General features: G+C 43.7%; 1 protein-coding gene and 1 pseudogene across 1 annotated transcript; both read right to left on the bottom strand.

The window, feature by feature from the left end:
* LOC119731541 lies at positions 1 to 8,626 on the bottom strand. Its single transcript, XM_038204712.1, has 5 exons — positions 7,918 to 8,626; positions 4,126 to 4,196; positions 2,858 to 3,255; positions 2,539 to 2,685; positions 1 to 2,077 (listed from the first exon to the last, which is right to left on the bottom strand). The coding sequence occupies exons 2-5, from the start codon at positions 4,175 to 4,177 to the stop codon at positions 194 to 196; spliced, it is 2,481 nt and encodes an 826-aa protein (XP_038060640.1). The 5' UTR covers positions 4,178 to 4,196; positions 7,918 to 8,626; the 3' UTR covers positions 1 to 193.
* A 564-nt stretch (positions 8,627 to 9,190) lies between these two features.
* Positions 9,191 to 18,350, bottom strand: LOC119731948 (annotated as a pseudogene).
* Between the last annotated feature and the right edge of the window lie 1,609 nt (positions 18,351 to 19,959).

Genomic DNA, 19,959 nt, shown 5'->3' with positions numbered 1-19,959 from the left:
TACATTTTGGGGGCTAGTTTCTGTGCCTTTCGTGGTGAAAAATGAAAAGAAAAATATGTCTTAATTAGGTATACTGCGGAGTTATCAAGATTATTGTTCATTTGGGATATCGGTGGGAACCATATGGGGCCATATTAAATTACTAGAGCGTTGACTCGGTGATGCCGGGCACATCCATCATCATTTAATATAGCTATGGTGTGGACGTATCTTTGCGTTTCGGATCCTTAACGCTGTCGCGTCTTGTCTTACGGCCTTCCTTTGAGAAGGAAAATGAAAATAAGTGTCTACTTTCTGATACCGTAAACTTGTCAACGCTCCACGAAACACGCTTGAGGTTCACCTCTATCTTCCTCCCTAATGCAGACAATGCAGGCCTTGGATCGACTGGATGAGGTTGGCTGGTAAGCTCCAGCCCTTGATTGTCATCGGGAGATACACCTGATTGGAAATTTTCATTTCCAGGTTTTCCATCTGAAGACGGAGCTGACTGCTGGCGAACGAGTGACAAATAGCGTGCGACCTCTGTACCAATGAGGTCCTCGTTTATGTCCCTCTGATCTTCGTCAGGCGGCGAAACAGGAGCGTCCATGTTGACAAGTGGGGCTGCTGGGCTGTAATGATCATTACGAAAAGCGGTTACATCTTGCACGAAATTCGGATCGTTCATAACCAATTCCACTGCTTCAGGAGTCATCCTCTGCTCCAGCTTCTGCCTAAAGTCATTGGCATAATTATAAGTAGGTGGGAAAGCTGAGGTGTTAGTTTCCACGCCAGTGTCATCACCACAGGAAGAGACGTTGTACGTCCCGATTGACGGCGTATTTACTTGGGATAGCTGGACGTGACTGAGATCTTCAAAGTTTGACCAGGTTACAGGCTGAGCATTCATCTCACCTGTCTCTGTTACGTTTGACCAGGTAGCAGGTACAACACTCGTTTGGTCAGGTGAATGGTTAATATTTGAGTAGGTAACAGGTTCACCAGATATATTGAAATGTGCCTCGTTCAGGTTTAGAGGGGTGACAAGAACGTTCCTTTGGTTTGATGCTTCGTTTAAATTCTGTGCTAGATAAGGCTGTTGTTGATATGGCTCAGGCCATGAACACTCATCACCGTCTATATCATGCATCTCCATTTTATCCGCACCGGGCACAATGTTCTCTATGGCCTCGGAGTCAGGGTCTGCGACTAATTCTGCGGGTGATGCCTTCCCGACTTTGTAAGAATTGCCAGTGAATGCCAGATCGCAGGTTGAATCATTCAAGGAGCTGTTAGTACCGTCTGGGATGAAGTCACTGTCTTTGTTAAAGCGACGGATTTTAGTAGGCTCCAAATTAAATGAACCTTCTCCATCTTTAACAGCCCGCTTTCGGATTGGTTTGTTATATTGCTCTGCTCGTAAAACCACTCTGGTGTCTTTTGCAAAGCTTGTACTTTTAGGCGGGGATGCCTGAGAAGCATTGGGTAGTGATTGGTGAGGCTCTGATGTTATCCCGAAACCTAGCATCGCGTTGTTCGTCCTTTCAATTTGCAACGATCGCAGCTTCTCTTCCCTCTGGCGTGTTTCTTCTCTCAACTGCTCTAGAGTGGATTCTCTCCCAATCGGGAGGCATCTTGCAGACTCATTTCTTGAAGTGCCTGGTTGTTCTAACTCCAAATGACTCGTTCCGGTCGTTGATGCTGCTACTGAGCTGCTGTCATCGATTCCATCGGAAGTTTCAGCGATGCAGTTTTTTGAGGACGAGTTGAACCTCTCAATGGAGGAAGACTGTTTACGAGTTTCACCGACTGATGAGGTTGGTGGGGGTCTTGGCTGCACGGCAGTTTTGGAACTGGCACCCAGTGAGGTGGAGTGTCTCTCCCGTTTGTCTGATCTTCTCCGTCGGTGTTTGCTCTTCTCCCGACCCGTGTCCTGTCTCGATGTCCCTGTTGATCTGACAGGTGGCACGGTGCCGGCGTTTGGCGATGGACTGGTTGTCAGTTCTCTGAGTGTCAGAGAAACAACTGCATACGGCAGGCAGTGTCTTGGCGGCTTACGTAAACGTGACTGCTCGTCAAACTCAAACAGGTAGATCTGAAACATGATGAAGATTGATACGATTGGTTGCTTTCAATCTTCGGATCCAAAATTGCTGAATTCACAAAACCCAATGTCCCGTCAACCCCTGGATCGTCTGAAATGCTCCGGTGTCTTTGAGCCATCTAACCCATTGCGACCGCATGCAGCTATAAGGCAGTGCATGCTGGGCAGTACTTACCAAATCTGGAAGATTTTGCCTGAATCATAAAGTTAAGGAAATGACGAAACTCATCAAAATGAGCAAAACAGGTTTTCTTCAGGTCCCTTCAAAACCTCAACTGAGCCCAAACTCACCGACAAAATGCAGCTCAGTCCTCGTTAATGAAGAACGGTTCGTGTTAGTTTTAATAACCTGTGTTTTGACTTAACGCAATGAAGCCGCCATTAGAGCTAAGGTCAGCGGTTATATGGCCACTTTAGGATGAGTCTAACAAAAAAGACCGAGAATTATGTACCTGTGATTTACTCAGCTGCTTGCTGGTTGGTTCACGAGAGTCTGGCATGCCGGCAGAAATGAAATGATCCACTTCTCTCGATGGTTCCGAAAATGGAATTTCCCGTGAAGATCTTGCAGGGACTACCCTGCCATGACCTTTCGCGACCTGTCAAAAGAAAATTCAAGAATTAAAATACATTGAAATTGATATTTTTTTTAGGAATACCCTAAATAAGTCTCAGCTCAGAGAAAATGAGCAGATCCCTAGCACATGTCAAGGTTGGTCAGTCTGTCTTGTCATAGGTATCTAATAATTCAAGACATCCAAAGTGATGCACCTTGTAGACGATGATACACGGCTGCTTGAAGTTCTTCTCTTCTGCCCACTGAAGAAGAACAGCTGGATAAAGGCAAGCGTTGATTCCTTGGCCCACTCTACCAAGTGGACAATCCAACTTCTGGTATCTGATGTCTCCATCGCAGATACGGTTGGCCTCGTACTGCCACTCCGTAAGTCCGAATGCGAAACACTCAGATTGCTTATTTGATCGCTCCCGTTCAAGTTGGAGTTTCTTGTCTTTGAACCTCCGCTGAGCACTGTCATCATTGACCTGTGTGACTGCGTGGAGCTTCCACCTCCTTTCCCAGTCCAGATGCCTGTACGGCAAGGGGTCAGCAAGGTGCTTGAGGACATCCTTGGCAAAGGTTGAATCCTTGTCCACTTCAACTCTGCACTCTGCAAAATGACAAAGAAACCCGCAAATCTTTATAAAGCGAGGTGTGTCGTGCAAGAACTGGGGCTCATCTCCTTCTGAGCCATTGTATATCCTTAGATTATAACTTGCGCCCAAAAGCGAAATAAAATTAAGCACTTTCAGGATCAGATACGTAGGCTGCAAAGTGCCGAAATGCAACTGGAGCCACTTGTCGTGTCCAAAAGGGTAGATATTGTGAACGCACTATTTGGACGGGAGCGACAGCGGGGGATAAAGACACCGGGGATAAAGACACCGAGCTTTGTCAAACGGGACGTCAAAACGTACGCAAGTGAAAGCGGATCGGTCATGCCACAGCACTGCAACAATCACAGCTTGCGGCGGGCCGGCATCCAACGTTGATCGTCAGGGATCTACACTTCACGCGCGACTTGCACGCGACCGATATCTGACTGTATAATCGTTCCTACGGATACGATCTCGCAGCGTCATGCCTTTCGCGATCGAGATGTCGAGCCGAATGGAGCACAACGAAACACACGGCAGCATTGACGCTAACGTAACTTCCAATTAGACTAACGTTGGGCTCCAATCACAGCCACGATTATACGCAGTCGAATTTTTGAAAGACAAACTTGCCGAGACCACTGGGAGGGACATTCACGCACTTCCGACGGCCCTTTGACGGTCATGCGAAGACGTCTTTTTATGCACACAGAAAAAAATGCCGTTCGTATAATGTCGCGCAATACGCGCGCAGTTCCCACCACTGCAGCTAGCTTCAGCCTTTTCGCAGGATAACCGTTCCGCCAAATTGAGTGAGAGATAAGGAAGTGTGATGTCACGTAATTCCGTCTTTTGATGAAAGGTAATATATTATGAAAAATCACCTTTTTCAGTGTGCCTCGTTCGACTGCCTGATCTGCTGCTGCTGGTCTCCATCTCTCTTACGTCCAACAATCTGTGGATAAAGGGTTCCAAAATAAACTGTTTTGGCACCTAAAGGTAGTGTATGAACACACCGGGGCTGGCCCGCTGCTGATCCAGAAGCTTTTTTGTAAGGGGAGGGGCGCATGTGCGGATCCAGCTTTCAGGAAGAAAACGGGGGGGTATCTACAGGTGGGGTGGGTTAAAAGTGAGGGCAGTGGGGATGTCCTTGAAAGCACGCCGAAGGCGTAATGAAGGCGCCTTGCTGGGGGAGGGGGTGTCCTGAGGCCTGCACTGGGAACATGTTTAAATCCAGAATGACAATTCTCCTGCACTCTTGAGAGAGTCAAAGTTAGGAACTGTTGCATTCAAAATGTTTTTATTTTTGGCATGCATGTTACAAGTTTCTTAATATTGGTCAGTGGCTGAAGGGGGGGGGGGGGAGAGAAGAGAAGAGAAAAGGGAAGTAGAGCTTAGATCTGATATTTGATTTGAAAAAGCAGTCGTTTTTACTCCTGCCCGTCTTTTGGGAAAGGAAGGGTAGGGGGTTCGTACGTGGCCCCTCAGAACCAGAGTCAAAGGGAAGCTGTTCAATTTGGCAAAAAAGAGAAACAATCTAGAAGATGGGTCTGTAAATGTAACTGTGCTAAAAAGTTAATTGCCGACGACTCATCCATTGTACGTGGTTGAACTACTAAAGACATCAAGGTATTGTCAGTTACCAGCCTGAAAGAGATGAAGCTCAACCAAACGTATTCATAAACAGTACATGCACGCAGCTAACATCTGTGACATGTAGACATAATCATCTAGGCAGTAGTTGTATCCGTCAGGCCCAACCCTTGCTGCAGGGATTTCTAATCGTGTTCCCTTTGGCGTGTAACGAGTCTAGCGGCCCTTTAAAACTTGGATTGTTTTTAGCAAGAACAGAATATGGAGGAGCCTGCATCAAACCAGTTCATCAACTGTATTCCAACAAACAAATGTGAATAACAACAGCTGAAATCACAAAGGTTGTTTATATCCTGTTGGCTCCTTTCTTAGATGTCAACAGAGTAAAACGGAGCATCGCAGGGGAAGCTTAAAGATAGATAGATATAATAAGCAAATTTCTTTCATCCTCATAATGACCCTCCAGCTCCAAGTGTCATTGTATACGATGCGTATATACACATCCCCTGTCAACAGGGGATGCCTCCAGAGTTGCTGGGGTTTGAAGCTTTTTGTCGTGCATTGTCCGATGACTTATCCTCTCAAGCTCGTCTTAGCTCCTCTGCCAGTACCCGAAAAAAATCTTCAGTGGATTCAACGAAAGCTGCCCTAACGTTGGTCCATTCAGCCTTGCAACGCGCGTCGTCCCTTGTGGTTGCCAATGGCGTAGCCAGGCATTTTTCAGTGTGGGGGGGGGGGGGGCTGGAACATTTCATGGGGGGGGGGGGCGTCATGTAGATCAATGATATTTTTTTTAGAAACACGACGTGCTTGTGGTTGCACCATAACGTTAAACGTCGGGCCTTCTGGTTGCACCGCACGTCGCGCCGTCGCATGCACTGCACCTCGTGCCGACGGGTTGCACCTCACGTCTGTGGTTGCATCCCACGTCGTTTTTGCCGATTCCCCTTTCGACCGGGGATCGATTGACCCATGTACAACTGCTGTTCACATGAAACCCTTCTCCGACACTCGGTCCTCGTGGATCTCACTTGAACATGTACTACTACATGTACCACCAAGATCTGCGCCCACGGCGGCTCAACGAGGGCTAGCGGCCGGCGCTTCGACGTGCACCGCGGTGGCGGCCCTCGTACTCGTCAGGGCCCCGCTACTCGTCGGGCCCTCGTACTCGTTGGGGCCCTGCTACTCGTCAGGGCGTACCACCTGGTGGTCCGCGCTCTCTGCCCCGACTGCTGGGTATGGGCGGCACGCTCCGCGCCATCCATTTCAGGGCTAGTTGATTCGGCAGGTGTGTTGTACTCCTTGGCGGATTCCGACTCAAGGCCACCATCCCGCTGTCTGTATCAACCAACGCCTTTTATGGGCTCTGATGAGCGTCGGCCACAATGCGGCACTGTAACACTGGGCCCCCGTGCATTCCGGGCCGGCCCAGCATCAAGCCGGCGGGTCGGCAGTCCCACACAAATGTAAAGCTTAAGAGTAGGTTGTGGCAAGGCTCGTATATAGTGGGTGCCCATGACGGCGGGCCGAGGCTGGTTTGGCGGACCGGGTTGAAATACGGACCAAGAATTCAGTCATCGGGTCCACGAGTCGGAGACCGCAGTGCGAGTTCCCGAGGCGCAGAGTGAAAGACGGCTTCGATCCGGCCGAAGTGGCCTTCCCATGCCACAAGCAACCCCCCCCCCCTCCGCAGGCGTGGCGGATGAAGATCAGGAACGCTACGACCCGAAAAATGGTGAACTTTGCCCGAGTAGGACGAAGCCAGACGAAACTTGGGTTGCACCGCACGCCGTGCCGACGGGTTGCATGCACCGAAAGTCGTGTCTACGTTAACACCGCGGGTCATGACGTGTTGCAACGAACGCCGTGTCGTGTTGCACAGGACGTGGTGTCGTATTGCACCGGCATCGTGCCGTGTTGCATGCACTGCACGTCGTGTCGTGTTGCACCGGACGTCCTATCGTTTATAGCACCGCATGCGTGTCTAGCTTGGCCCAATTTCACGGCGCTGCTAAGCACACGATTTTCTGCTAACAGAGTCTCCGTCTATTTCATGGATACCGCAAGCATAAGCACAGCAAAACGCATGCTTAGCTCAGAGGAATTTTTTTCTTAACTTAGTGACGTAACAATAGAAATCTCCATGCACGCGCGACCGTTAGCACACACACGCCGCGAAATAGTGCTTAATTTTTCTGCTATGCTAAACACAACTTTTCTGCTAACTGTTAAGCAGCGCCGTGAAATTTGGCCCTGTTGCACCGCACAGCGTCTTCTCGTGTTGTTTAACACGCCGTTTCTTGTTGAATGTACCGCTGCATGATGGTTGTTGGCGTCGCATAATTTCCCCGTTTAGTTTCAGTACGTCGTAATGGAGTCGTGTACTACACTGGTACACCGCAAGATTTGTAACGCAGTGCACCAGTCGTACAGTCATGCACGCATGCCGTGAAATTGTACCGAGTATCGAGTTTATTATCATTCGGGTTTTAACCGTAACCCGTAACAGGATTTCACTTTTTTGTGTTTTTGTGCCATATATATTTGTTTAATTGCATTTTTTTATGACATCTGTAAATGGTGGCTCTGCACTGTTGGATATCAAATTAATAAATGATAATAAAATGTCAGTTGATGAAATGGAATTACTTGTTAAGTTTGCCTAAATTTTTCTTAAGTGGCCTAGGCGCACACAGATTTTCATTAAAATATTATATCAGGTGCACTATTTGTTCAGGTCCAGTTTCAAAATTAATGAAACCATCTATTTCTTGATCGATGAAATTGGTGCAAAATTAATGGAAGCGCCGAATTGTGGGGCTGTAAATCATGTGATGTATGTGTTCGGAGATGCAAATTGCATACAAGGATTACGTTAATTTTTGGGCTGAGGACCTGTAGTTAAAGATAAACGAAATGTGAAATAGACACAGCTCTAAAAAAAAAGCAAAACATCTTGCGGTATGAACATACGGGCAAACTTATACGACTCGTTTAGTAAGTCAGTGATTAAAGGGTATCGATCCTCATTAAGACATTTCAAATTTGGTCCAAATTAACATGAAATAAAAGTTACATACCAGTCCTCGTCTCCGGATGAAACGGTTATGTCCAAAGAACCGACCCAAAATGAGCAATGAAACAGTTCAGAATCTGTGAAACAGTTCTCACTACGGTGACTAGTGACTCGATATCCTGACTCGCAAAAACAATCGAAGTGAATTGTACTTTCGCCGCAAGTGTTTTCCGTCGTCTCGGTCCAAGGGCAAGTTGAAGGAGTTTGATTCGCTTTAGTCCGAGGCTGTGTCCTGTCTCTATGGCTTATAATATACACGTAGTTCTACATATGCATGTACATGTACTGTACATGTACATTCTCTGCCTATAGTAGCAACAACTTGAACACCGCGGTGATGCGGTGCGTTAGGTGCGTGCGGTGCGTGCTCCCCACCGGCAAGACGGCTTCAACTCTCGAGGTGCTGTAGGTGTACTCCGTTCTAGTAACTGGGGAAGTGCGGCCCGCGCGTCTGTTTTTATACACCGGGTCACAGCTCCGATATGCGCGCTGCCCGGAGACCATCAACCAACCATCGACGCTCATTGCAAAAGTAGACGAAAAAAATCGCGCCAAAGAATGTCGCTTTTTATAATCACCCCTGTAAGTGTAAAGTCTTCAGAAAAAAAGCCTTTCGGTTGTACAGAACCTTCAACTTTTTACAACTTGAAAATGTATCAAGAAGAAAACTCCACAACTTTAAGGTGTTGCGACATTGCAGGGAAACCCAGAGCACGCAATACCGGCCTTGATCGGAAAACCATAGAGCTAGGACCTATGGGTAAACAAACTTTGGTGCCCCCCGGGTTCAAATTTGCGGAGACATAACATAGGCTTAATAGTTATTTTACTTTGGGGCAAAAATTTAAAGAGCAGTCAGCCGAGAAAATTGAAGCCGAAGAATGTCGGTGTTTATGACCCTAAGCCCTGCCCTCGACTCCCGAATTACCGCACGTAATTACTTTTGCACATGTAGAAGTTTTCAGGGGGGAAAGAGGTTTTTGGTTGGAATAAAACATATACAAGTTGAAAATGTATCAGAAAAAACCCCAATAGAATTTATTAAACAGCAAGGAGATATTATGGAACACGCATTGCGACATCGGGGGAAAACCCAAAGTACGCAACAACCCTCGACGACCCCGGGCCGAGGGCCCACATTCAATCAAACAAACTTTGATGAATTGTGCAGAGTGATATACTGCAGCCACATAATAGGGCATACAAACCAGCCAGTCTAGACTTTTTTAAATACCCCAAACAATGGCATTTAGTGGGATTCAACCTCATGCACGCGATTATGTTAAAGGATTCTCTTTTTTATTTCCGAAAAAACCCTTCGTGTACATGTGCATATAATTATGTCAAATTCCAACAAACATCTGTCATGAAATACATTTATTTACAAACTTGGTTATCGGTGGGGTTTATTGGTTTGCATGAACTTTTGATTATTATAAGCCATATTCGTTAATATTTGTACAAAGTCAATTCAACACTAAATTAGTACAAAAAGCTATTATCAAGTACATTTACTATTCAATATTGAAAGGTACGACTGTGAGAAACTTATCACGTGAATGGATCGTCATTTTAAGAAATGGATTTTTAATTCGGCAACAAATTTATGACAATTTCCAAGGCCTAGTAACTGCAATAATGTCATAAAGTGCTGATGGTTTAGGTACAGTTTGTGTTGAATTAAGTTGATTTGGAGGATTATGCTTGAAACGTGGTTGGCTGCTCGCCCATTACATTAATCAGTCAGTCAGGTTTTTAGCGTCATAAAAATACTCTGCCTCATGAGTTAAATATTAATTACTTCAATAAAGGCCCGTCTTTTCTTCAAAAGTTAAGTTTTAATTCATTGTTCTTGTGTGCTCAAGATATTTCGACTCTCCACAAGAAAAGTCAACCCAGACAAATATAAAATAAACCTTGCGCATAATGTCAAGATAGCATTCCCACTAACAAATATTCTGAACATTTACACATCTGTTTTTATTAAACTTAGAGAAATCTGGAGCTCAGCAACCTTAAAGAAATAAATCTAACTTGACAAGAAAAAAAAACACCAACCATCAACAATAAAATATCAACTCCCATTTTTACAAAAGGTAAGACTTAAATGCAAACAAAGGTATTTAACTGTCTTGAAGTGTTTCCCTAAATTGCAGTGGGGTAAAACTAAACGTTTAGTTGCTTAGCTTTTGAACAAAATTCATGGAAGAACTTTAAATACATAAAAACTCCATCGAAAAGTACCTCCTCCCTTATCTACAAAACCCCTCCCCCGATTCATGCCCCCTGACTCTATATACAGAATAAAAGTAACGTGAACTACACATTGGTATTTGCTTAAGGCCTAAACAGCTCTATCTTTGCCATCTGGTAGATGGTGTCACAGAAGGCGATGTAGTTCATGTCATCCTTCCCGCCCACCTTCACGTCAAATTTCTTGTACAGCACTTGGAATTCCGTCTCGTTGACTAGTGAGCCCAGCTCTAGCTCGCTCAGGACGCGACGGAACTGAGATTGGGACACGGTGCCGTTGTGCACGCGGTCGTAGTCCTCAAACAGCGTGTACATCTGCATGTTGGACTTCCTAACCTGAGGATTTTAAGAATTCAAAGTAAAAATAAAATAAAGTGATCAGATGAACCACAGAGAGAAACTGACTGAGTTCACTTTTCACGAACATAAGGTTGAATAAAGTACAAACCTGGCTGGAACTAGCCAAAGTGTTTGGTTTATCAGAATTTTGTATTAAGAGGAACATCAGTCCCATTCATTGTGCAAATAAATGCACAGTCGGAACCAATTAGGCTATACGTTTGCTAGAACCACAATTTGTATTAACAGTACTTAACGAGAGTCAACTGTAAGTAGGGAGGGATATGAACCTCTTAGAGGAGGACTCTGCTAACGACAGAGGTCTTAAATCTCCTGAAACTTAAGTTGGAGACAAATCCTAAATTACTTTTTTAAAACAAGAACCAGTCAGTACCTGCTCGGCAAGTCTAGCCAGTGTCCTCTGCAGGATGATCTCAGAGTCTTTGTCTAAGATGTTCTGGTCGACCTCCACCGGGGGCTTGAACTGGATCGGCTTGACCTGGGGGGCTTTCTCAAGGTGCTTCAGGGTGAAGATACTCTCAATTTCATCACAGAACGGAACGTATTCCACGTAGGCTGGGTCACGTGGGTACTCATAACTATAGAAAAGAATTCAATGGCATTTGCATTTCTGTTATTGTTGGATGTCGTCCAGATGATTTGGGTTAAGTAAAACACTTATGACTTTCGATAAAATGGAGTGTTAAAGTGATGTCAAATTTAAATAAGGTTTTACCCTTCGGTTATGTAATATCAGCACAATTTACTCAGAGCGTTTATAGAGCTTGTCAGAAAAAAAAATCAAGATGAAGTGAAAGAAGGGGCTTTGCACTCACACTTGTTGAAGGATGTCGACTTCCGAGGCCTGCAACTCCAGATGAGCCAGGTCCAGGGCTCGGCGGAATGTCGTCTTGAGCGTGCGGCCAGTCCGGAGTTTGTCGTAATCACGGATGAATTCCAACACTCTGATCCTCTCTCGACTGACCTGGGGGTCAAATTAATGAAACAAAACGACTATTTGATTATTCATTTTTGGTGGGGAAATTACGGTTTCCTCAAAAGGGAAAACTGCTACTTATGTTTATAGCGTATTTCTGAGCCAAAAATGATCCTTTAAATATGTAAATTCCCAGACATTTTTTTTTCACGGAAAGGAAAAAGAATGAAAAGTTGTGTGCAATTTATAAAACAACATCTTAAAAACAGCATCAAAAAATCTCAAAAGCCAGACTCAGTTTGCTCAATTTGAAACCAGACAGAAAATCAAAGAGGGAGAGAGTTGTGTGTACCTTAATTTTGATTTTCTTCATGATCTCCTCAAAGTCTGAGAGCGGATTCTTCTCCAGAGAGACATGTTTAGAGTTGACCAGCCTCAGATCCTCCAGACGCTGGGTGTACTTCATCTCCTGCTTGTCGCGGGGCTGTAGGTCCTCAAGGAAACGGAGGTAGTTGAAGCCCATTGCGTTGGCGTACTTGAGCTCCAGGAGTTCCATCTCGGTCTCGGAGGCATTGAGACCCAGGAAGGTCAGGCACTGGCGGAACTGCTGCTTGGTGACCACGCCCATGTTGTGCAGATCGTAGTCCTGAAAACCAGAGAAGTAACAAAATTGATAAATGGAAGTAATCAGAAATGTGTTTGTGCCCTTGGGCAAGACACTTAACTACAATTGTCTCTCTCCACCAAGGAGTATGTACCTGTGAGGGTAGAGGACCGAATGTGCGCTGATATCAGCTGCCGCGTTGCCTCGTGGCCTGATGAACGGGGCAATAATTCTAAAGCCCTTTGAGATGCTATTTTAGCATTACAATTTAATATTGGGTTATGATCTTCTTCCAACATATTATGTAAACACTGTATGCTCAGTGTTGTCCAGAGTGATCGTGAGAAAAAAATTTACAAACTACTCAGCTGGAACTTGAACCATTATTGACATCACCTCGACGGAATAATTCCATCTTGTAAGAAATCCATGTACCTATCAATACAAGAATGCCACAAAATAGCATCCCGAAATTAAATTTATACAGTCGCCTCGTATAGAAAAAATCTTCACTGATGAGGACAATTTTATCCCTCTTTGATACAAATGAACAGACACTTTCTTAATTCATCATTATGTCATCTGCAGTAAGGACGCTCTGCGCCAGGGGTCTTACAACTTGCCACGGCAAAGAAAGAAGATTAAAGTGTTCATCAAGATTTCCCCCTTACCTGGAAGCACGGCTTGGAGTGAATGCGACGCTGATTGCTGCGTTGTCGCATGCGGTCCATAGCCTGATCAACGATAGCGGCTTGCTCCGGAGTGGACTGGGACCAGTCCATGGTGCCTTGCTTCTCTACCAGGAAGGACTCTAAAGGAGGGACTTGGCTGGTGGGGGTCTTCTCCAAATCAGGCTCCACTTGGGTAAAAACTATAGTGAGACATATTGATAAGAAAGTCAATTAGACACTCATGGACACTTTGCACCAGAAAGTTAAAACCGAGGCCAAACTGGCCAGCTACAACTAATTGAATAGGGTCTTTACACATAAGATGAACGACTTGCTTGTATATGCGGCCTCCGGCGCAAACTGGTTAAGCAATCCCACAAGATAAAAAAACGATTACTTACCCTAGCTCATCTTAGACATTTAAGCTACAAACTTTTTTTGTATTAAAGGAAAAGAAATTTCTGCTTACCACTTTCAATATCTTTTTCAAACTTCTTCCACTGGACGTGGAGTGGTTTCTGTGGATGAGTGTAGAGATCACACAGTGCCTTGGACTCCTCCCTGGTAAGGTTCTGTTGGCCCATGGCAGTTAGGCCCATGGTGAATTGACTACGAGGGATGGAGTGCTCACGGAGTGGGTCAAAGTCTTGAAAATACTCGCAGACCTGTCACGAAAAAAGGGAAATAATAATTACTGTAAATCATATAAGTTTTTTATGCAGCGTCATTTAATTGTTTTTAAAACTTGACATTCCTGGCTGAGGACCCCCTCGGTCACCACATGTGTAGCTCAGTTGTTAGAGCACAGGTGTGGCAGTACAGAGGTCTGAGGTTCAATTCCTGGCTAAGTCAATACTAATACATTTGTAACACCAATGCATGTGTGATTAATTTGACAACTGCTTCCGTGACTGCATGGATAGTTCAGTCAGTAGAACACCGGTGCAGCAATTGAGAGGTGTGAGGTCCAATCCCAGCCCAGTCCAGTCTTCGCTAACACAATTGCAATAGGGAATTCAGTGAGATAAGGAGGATGTTCTTACCCTGATTCTGTTGACTACAACATCGTGTCTGATTCTCTTCAACAGATCGGTGATGTTGACGTTACTGGTATCGATGGGTTTCTGGTCGTATGGTGTCCTGGGTCGTTCTTTCTGCGGTGGCTGATCAGAATCCATGGTAAAACCGACGTAGTCTGAGGACAAATTGGAAAATTCCCTTTCACATTCACGGGCTATTTTAGTTTTGGTTCAGGATTTCAATAACTGTACAATGAAAATAAATTGTTTCAGTGCTGTAAACGTAATGTTTTAAGATAGCTTGTAAACTTACTCCTTAATTAAACAGATACACGTGACTGATGTGGGAATCGAACCTGGGACCACGGGGATGTTGTTCATTTACCTTTATCGATGGCTTGGACGAGGGCTGGGTAGTTGATGTCTCCCCTTGGCTCCTCAAACTTACGGCAGAGGAGTTTGAAATCCTCTGATTCCACATTGATGCTGAGGAAGTGCAGGATGCGGCGGAACTGTGACGGAGTGATGTTACGTGTGTAGGCTTTGCTCTGAAAATATCAAAAAAGGTAATTGAAAAGGAAACAGTCAACTCTCCGACAATTCTGAAATCTCACAGTTCTGTTGTTATGTTGTAAGTACTTGGCTGGATCTTGTGATGAGAATTACTCCAATTGGAAAGTTAAAATTGGGAGTCTGGTTTGTTTTCTTAATCATGCATAATTTTGGGATTTCTTTTTTGGGGGGAGTGGGGGAAGTTCAGTTATTTATTTGTGAGGAAATTATTTAGAATTTTTTTTTGAAGTTTGTTTTAAGCAAATGCGTCAATTGGGTGTGAGAGTTGCTGAGTGAGGCAGCTAGACAAAGAGCTCTGGATATAAGAGGGGTCGAGGGTTAGGCCCCCAAACCCCTTTCTCTATCCTGCATACACATGATGGAAATTTACTTTCATCCTTGGTTGAACTGTCTTATAAAGTCAAACTCACCCGATCATAATCCTTGAAGTGAGGGAAGCACATGAGCCTGCGTCTCTGGACGGTGGAGGCCAACTCGCTGAGTATCTCAGCCACTCGAGCCTCTTCCTGCTGGGTGAGGGGGTTGAGTGAGCGTGACAGGTGGCCCTGAGGGGGGCGATAGACGCGAGTCTCTGGCTTCTTGTCAAGGTGGGGCTCGTTAAATGCTGTGGACGAAAGAAAAGGCCAGAATAGAGAAATAGGCAAGATCATAGGATTACCTGATTGTAACACACTTGGGTAAAACTGGAAACACATATTTTATTTTGGTTTTACCATTTTCCATGAGGTGGCAGAATTCCTTGTAGCGCACCCGGCCGTCGGGCTGCTTGTAGTAGTCGGCCAGGCGCTGCACCTCCCCCTGGTAAGCCCCGCCTCTTTCCCGACGCACAGCATCAGGCCGCAGTGGAACTGGTTCTCCGTGATAATCCCGCTGCGCAACTTGTCGTGGTCGCAGAAGAACTCGGTGGTACGGATGCCGTGTTTGTGGACGGCGATCTGAATGCGCTTGAAGATCTCTCTCAGTTCGTCGTCGGCTTTTTCCTAAAATTTCAATTAAAAAAATATAGACTTGATGTTGATGGTAACACAGTCAAACACCCTTCACTCTTTTGTATTTGCTGGCATTTCCCCACTCCTAATAGTGCCCTCTTATTGTTTCTGAAAAAAGACGCCAGAAACTAAGTCACCAATCAGAGACGCCAAGGTGAAGGTCATGAAATTGATGTCTGAATGAGCATTTTTATCACAAACGAATGTCTATTCCATAAACTTTATCTTTCTTCCGTCCCAATCAAATTGTGCACAATCATTTCAGAGTAATCTGTAAAACTGCAAGTGACACATTCCCCTTTTTGATAGATCAACAAAATCAGCTTACCCTTCTAGGGATATTGTAGTTGTTCTCAGGCAACGGATCAAACAGGTTCTCCTCCAGTCTTTCCTTGGCGGCCTCCACGTCGTTGTGGAAGTTGAGATAATTGCAGAGGTTGGAGGAGGTTGGGTCCAGGTAACGCCGCCGAAGGAGGTCCACTTCACCATCGTCAAGGCCGGGAGGTCTGGGGAAACTCCTGGCAAACTGAGGAATAAACCCATCCAAAAAATAATATTAAGCTAAAAATTTCATGTTGAGAGGGTGAAATATGACACAAAAACAGCTCAGACTAAAATTAACTTTGCAAAATCAATTATGAAATGCTACATGCAATTAGAATAGTGCACAAAATATGTACGAACAAATGTAAGTTTGTAAATTTCTGACATTTATACCCTCTGAATATTTATGTAGCTCTGTAAAACAATATTTTTTTTCAAAAATGCTCCACAATTATTACCCCTATTACGTTATTAAGGCCCTGACTATTAGTTTAATGCAGACTTTAAGATCAATGCAACCTGGGCCCACTTTCATAGCGTTGCTAAGCAGACGATTTTCTGCTAACACAGTCTCTGTTTATTTAAGCCAACAAAAGGCACGCTCCCTGCCAAGGAAACATTTGCTGAACTTAGTGACGTAACGATAGAAATCTCTATGCGCACGTGACCGTTAGCACATCTACACCATGAAACAGTGCTTAAAATTGGCACAATTTTCTGCTATAGTAAGCACAACTTTTCTGCTTACTGTTAAGCAGCGCAATGAAATTGGCCCCGTTCTCCACCAGGTAGCCATCTACTCTCAGACCAGAAGAAAGCAATTGTGGTAAAGTGTCTTGCCTAAGAACACCAACACCATGATCCACTGTTAAAAAAAACCCCACAATTTGTTTTCCTACCTGGCTGTCAGTAACAGTACCGATGTGATGTCTGTCAAAGTCGGTATAACTTGAGCTAATGTTGATGCCGTGGTATTTGTAGTAGGGAGCAATTCTTTCAAGGATGGTGTTGGCCTTCTGGATGGAAGCTGGGCTGATTGGACGGACGGAACGAGTCGTTCCCAGACTGGAGTGACCAAAATAAATAAACAAATATCATGTTATTATCTCTAATAATTTATGTAGACTAATTTTCGCGAACACAAGTTGCCTGGAAATACAAACTCAGCTAAAACTTCTATTGATTTTTCCAATAATTATGAACAAATTTATATCCAGAGGTTAAGTGGAGAAAAAATACTTACAATTCTTCTGGTGCGATTGTCTGTGTTTTTGGTTCAATTTTCAGATTGTTGGGCTGGAAAGCTGCGACACAGGAAAATAACAGGAAAAAAGGGTAAAAAAATTGCAGAGATTTCTTAATACAATGTACTTAAAAAAATATTACGATAACCAACTCATAAACTGCAAATGTTCTTCATTGCAAGTCATTATTAATTCTGTCAAAGACTACAATTTGCACTTCAAATGCCCTGTACTTGATGTACTTACTGCATTCGATGACGTCAGCAAATCTCTTGTAGTTCACCATGCCGTCCTTTTCCTTGAACTCCACAATCAACAATTCCTCCTCTGCTTCGGCAAGAATCGTCGAGAAACTCTGATCCAGACATCTCTTAAACTGGGATGCTAATAAGAAGTAAAACAAACAAATTAAACAATTTAGCAGGCAATTTCAACTGCCACACGATAATGGGATACTGCATTCTTTCTTAAAATATTGATATTATACTTTTAGGGAGCACTTTAATAATTCCCAACAAAGTGGACACTCACCTGTCACACATCCACTTCGGAGGTTGTCAAAATCCTTGAAGAACTCGGCAACTCGCACCCTCTTCGAAAGCATAAACTTCCGAATGCGGTCTTCAATCATCGCTACCACTGGCTTGGGCATGGTGGTGGTAGTTGTGAGGGTACGTTAGGGCAGAAACTATGTAAGAGATAGACAGGAAGAACAAATTATCCAAATTGCAATGAACGTACTTTATATTCTCTTCATGGCTAGGTCAAGTAAAGTTGGGCCTGCTGTAACGTTAGGCCTACTTAAAATAAATATGAATGTTGGACAACTCGACCGTTTGCCAAGTCAACTCAGGACAACTCAAATGTTGAGACAACTCGACCAGTGCGACAATTGGACCATTTACCAAGTCGTGAGTTAAGACAAGTCGACTTTTCTTACCATCAATGACACACACAGACGGTCATCATGGTCATGTTGTCACCGGTCGAGTGGTCCCAACGCGACCCGAGGCAAGTTGGCAAACGGTCGGGTTGTCCGATCCCCCCAAAACAATGAATAACATGAAGCCAAAAAAAATGTTTCACTTCTTCTTTTCATCATGCTCATGTCATCATGATTATTATTTAAAACAAAAGCACACAATTATTGAATTAAAACTAACGTAGGCCCACACACAATCACATTAAAAGCGTTAGGCCTAAATTTGTTTTGAAAACTTTCTTTAAAAAATTGGACAGGAAAATGCACACTAAATAAATCACTATTTAATAACAATATAACAATAGTATGAATGACCAACTCAGCTGTTCATTACAAAAGCAAATGTTAAAACGAAGAAAGAAATACTCACTTTTTTCCGTGGGATCAATTCCAAAATAAAGACGAAACGAAAACTTCGGACCTCTTGCAGTTGCATTCAATGACATCTATTTATCCGGCCGGAGAATTGACATGTGCGTATCCAAGCAACAACATTTTTGTGAACAATTGAGGGCGCTATTGCAAAATAACTGTTCTAAAAAAAAATGAGAGCGACCGTAAGAGGGCGCTATTTCAACGAACAAACATCAAAAAATTTGCGCAGACTGTACCACTAGTTGTATTTTGCGATGAACAGATAATAACCAGCTAATGTTTGGAGTTACTAAAAACCAGAGCAGGAAATGAACAACTTAAAGTCTCGTCAGAATTGATCGATTATGACGAGATTGCGAATGATTTTGACTTTTAATAGTTGACATCAATTAATACTTCCAGTGAATACAAAATAGGCCTTATATTAACTAATATCAGCACATTTTTCAGATTAATAGGCCTATTTGTCTTGCAAATTTCCCACTAGCATCGTGATTGCTCTGTTTTGTTCACAGTTTCTTTCCCAAAGCTTTGCTACATAACAGTTGTTTTGTGACAGTGCCACAGAAAGCTGGATACAAAATGATGGATGCCATAATTATATAGGCATTATGACAAACGCATCCAGACACTCATGGATGATAGTCTAGAGTATTTTTCATCCTCCTAATCGTCCTAATGACGCCCGCAACTGGAAATGTAATAGTCCAAGACGTGACCATGGTTAACGGGTTTATTGGGCCGTCCTCCACTGTAACATCCAGGCCCCCCCCCCCGCCCGGAACTAACTTCGCCGCTAAAGGTAAGTGTCAAGTTCAATCAGGCCGGCAAACTTGAAAATGACTTCACCACATTGTAGTTACAGACAGCACACATCAAATCCAATTACTATAGTTATTTATTTAAATAGCACCAAACTGAAAATGTAAAAAAAAAAACCAACGAACAAACCAACACCCCTCTAAAAAAACAGCCCAATTTCCAATATCCCAATACATTGTCTATCACAACTGAGGTATTACTAGAAATAGATTCCCCCCCCCCAAAAAAAAAAGTTTACGAGTGTTCCATATTAAGGTATTGAAATTGAGGTCTTGAAAGTTTTTTTATGCTGTTATGAATTTTCTCATTTTTATCTTGTTAACCTTAATAAAACGTACAATTAAATTCAACCAGTTCCCGGGATTTCAGTAAGAACAAAAAGAACAAATACCTGCAACCACAGAAAAGGTGAGTTTGGTCTAATTAAGCTATGAATATACTGATTATCGGTAAATACAGAAAAATAATACAGAAAAATAATGAAAAATAAAGGTGCAGCATTTCTTCTCGTAAATCAACCCTTAACACCTTTTAGGCCAAAAAAAAAAGTCTCCGGTTTCTGGTATGCGCGCGCGTCGCCGTAGCCATGCGCGTCGGCAAAATGAAAAAGGTTTTTTTTCAATAAAAGATGATGTCTCAAAACCGCCAAACTCACTGGTTTAACTGGAATCCTGCTGCTGCACAATTTTAACGTGTTTTTAGATTGGGTTATGGTCGAGAATAAGCTTTATGTGGCCTCTCTGGACTCCCATATATTTGCACTAAGTTTAGTCGGGCACCATTTGCAGTCATCAGCCGACATTTGAAGCAAAACAATCAGTTAAAAAAAAAAAAAAGCCGCGTCACCGCACCACTTTTTGGGCAAGCTCCATACCAGAAACCGGAGACTTTTTTTTTGGCCTTACCTTAAACTT

This window comes from Patiria miniata, unplaced genomic scaffold, assembly GCF_015706575.1.
Source record: "Patiria miniata isolate m_02_andy unplaced genomic scaffold, ASM1570657v1 HiC_scaffold_24, whole genome shotgun sequence".
NCBI lineage: Eukaryota > Metazoa > Echinodermata > Asteroidea > Valvatida > Asterinidae > Patiria > Patiria miniata.
Note: the sequence above shows the minus strand (reverse complement) of the source record. Positions and strands in the feature narration are given on the sequence as shown.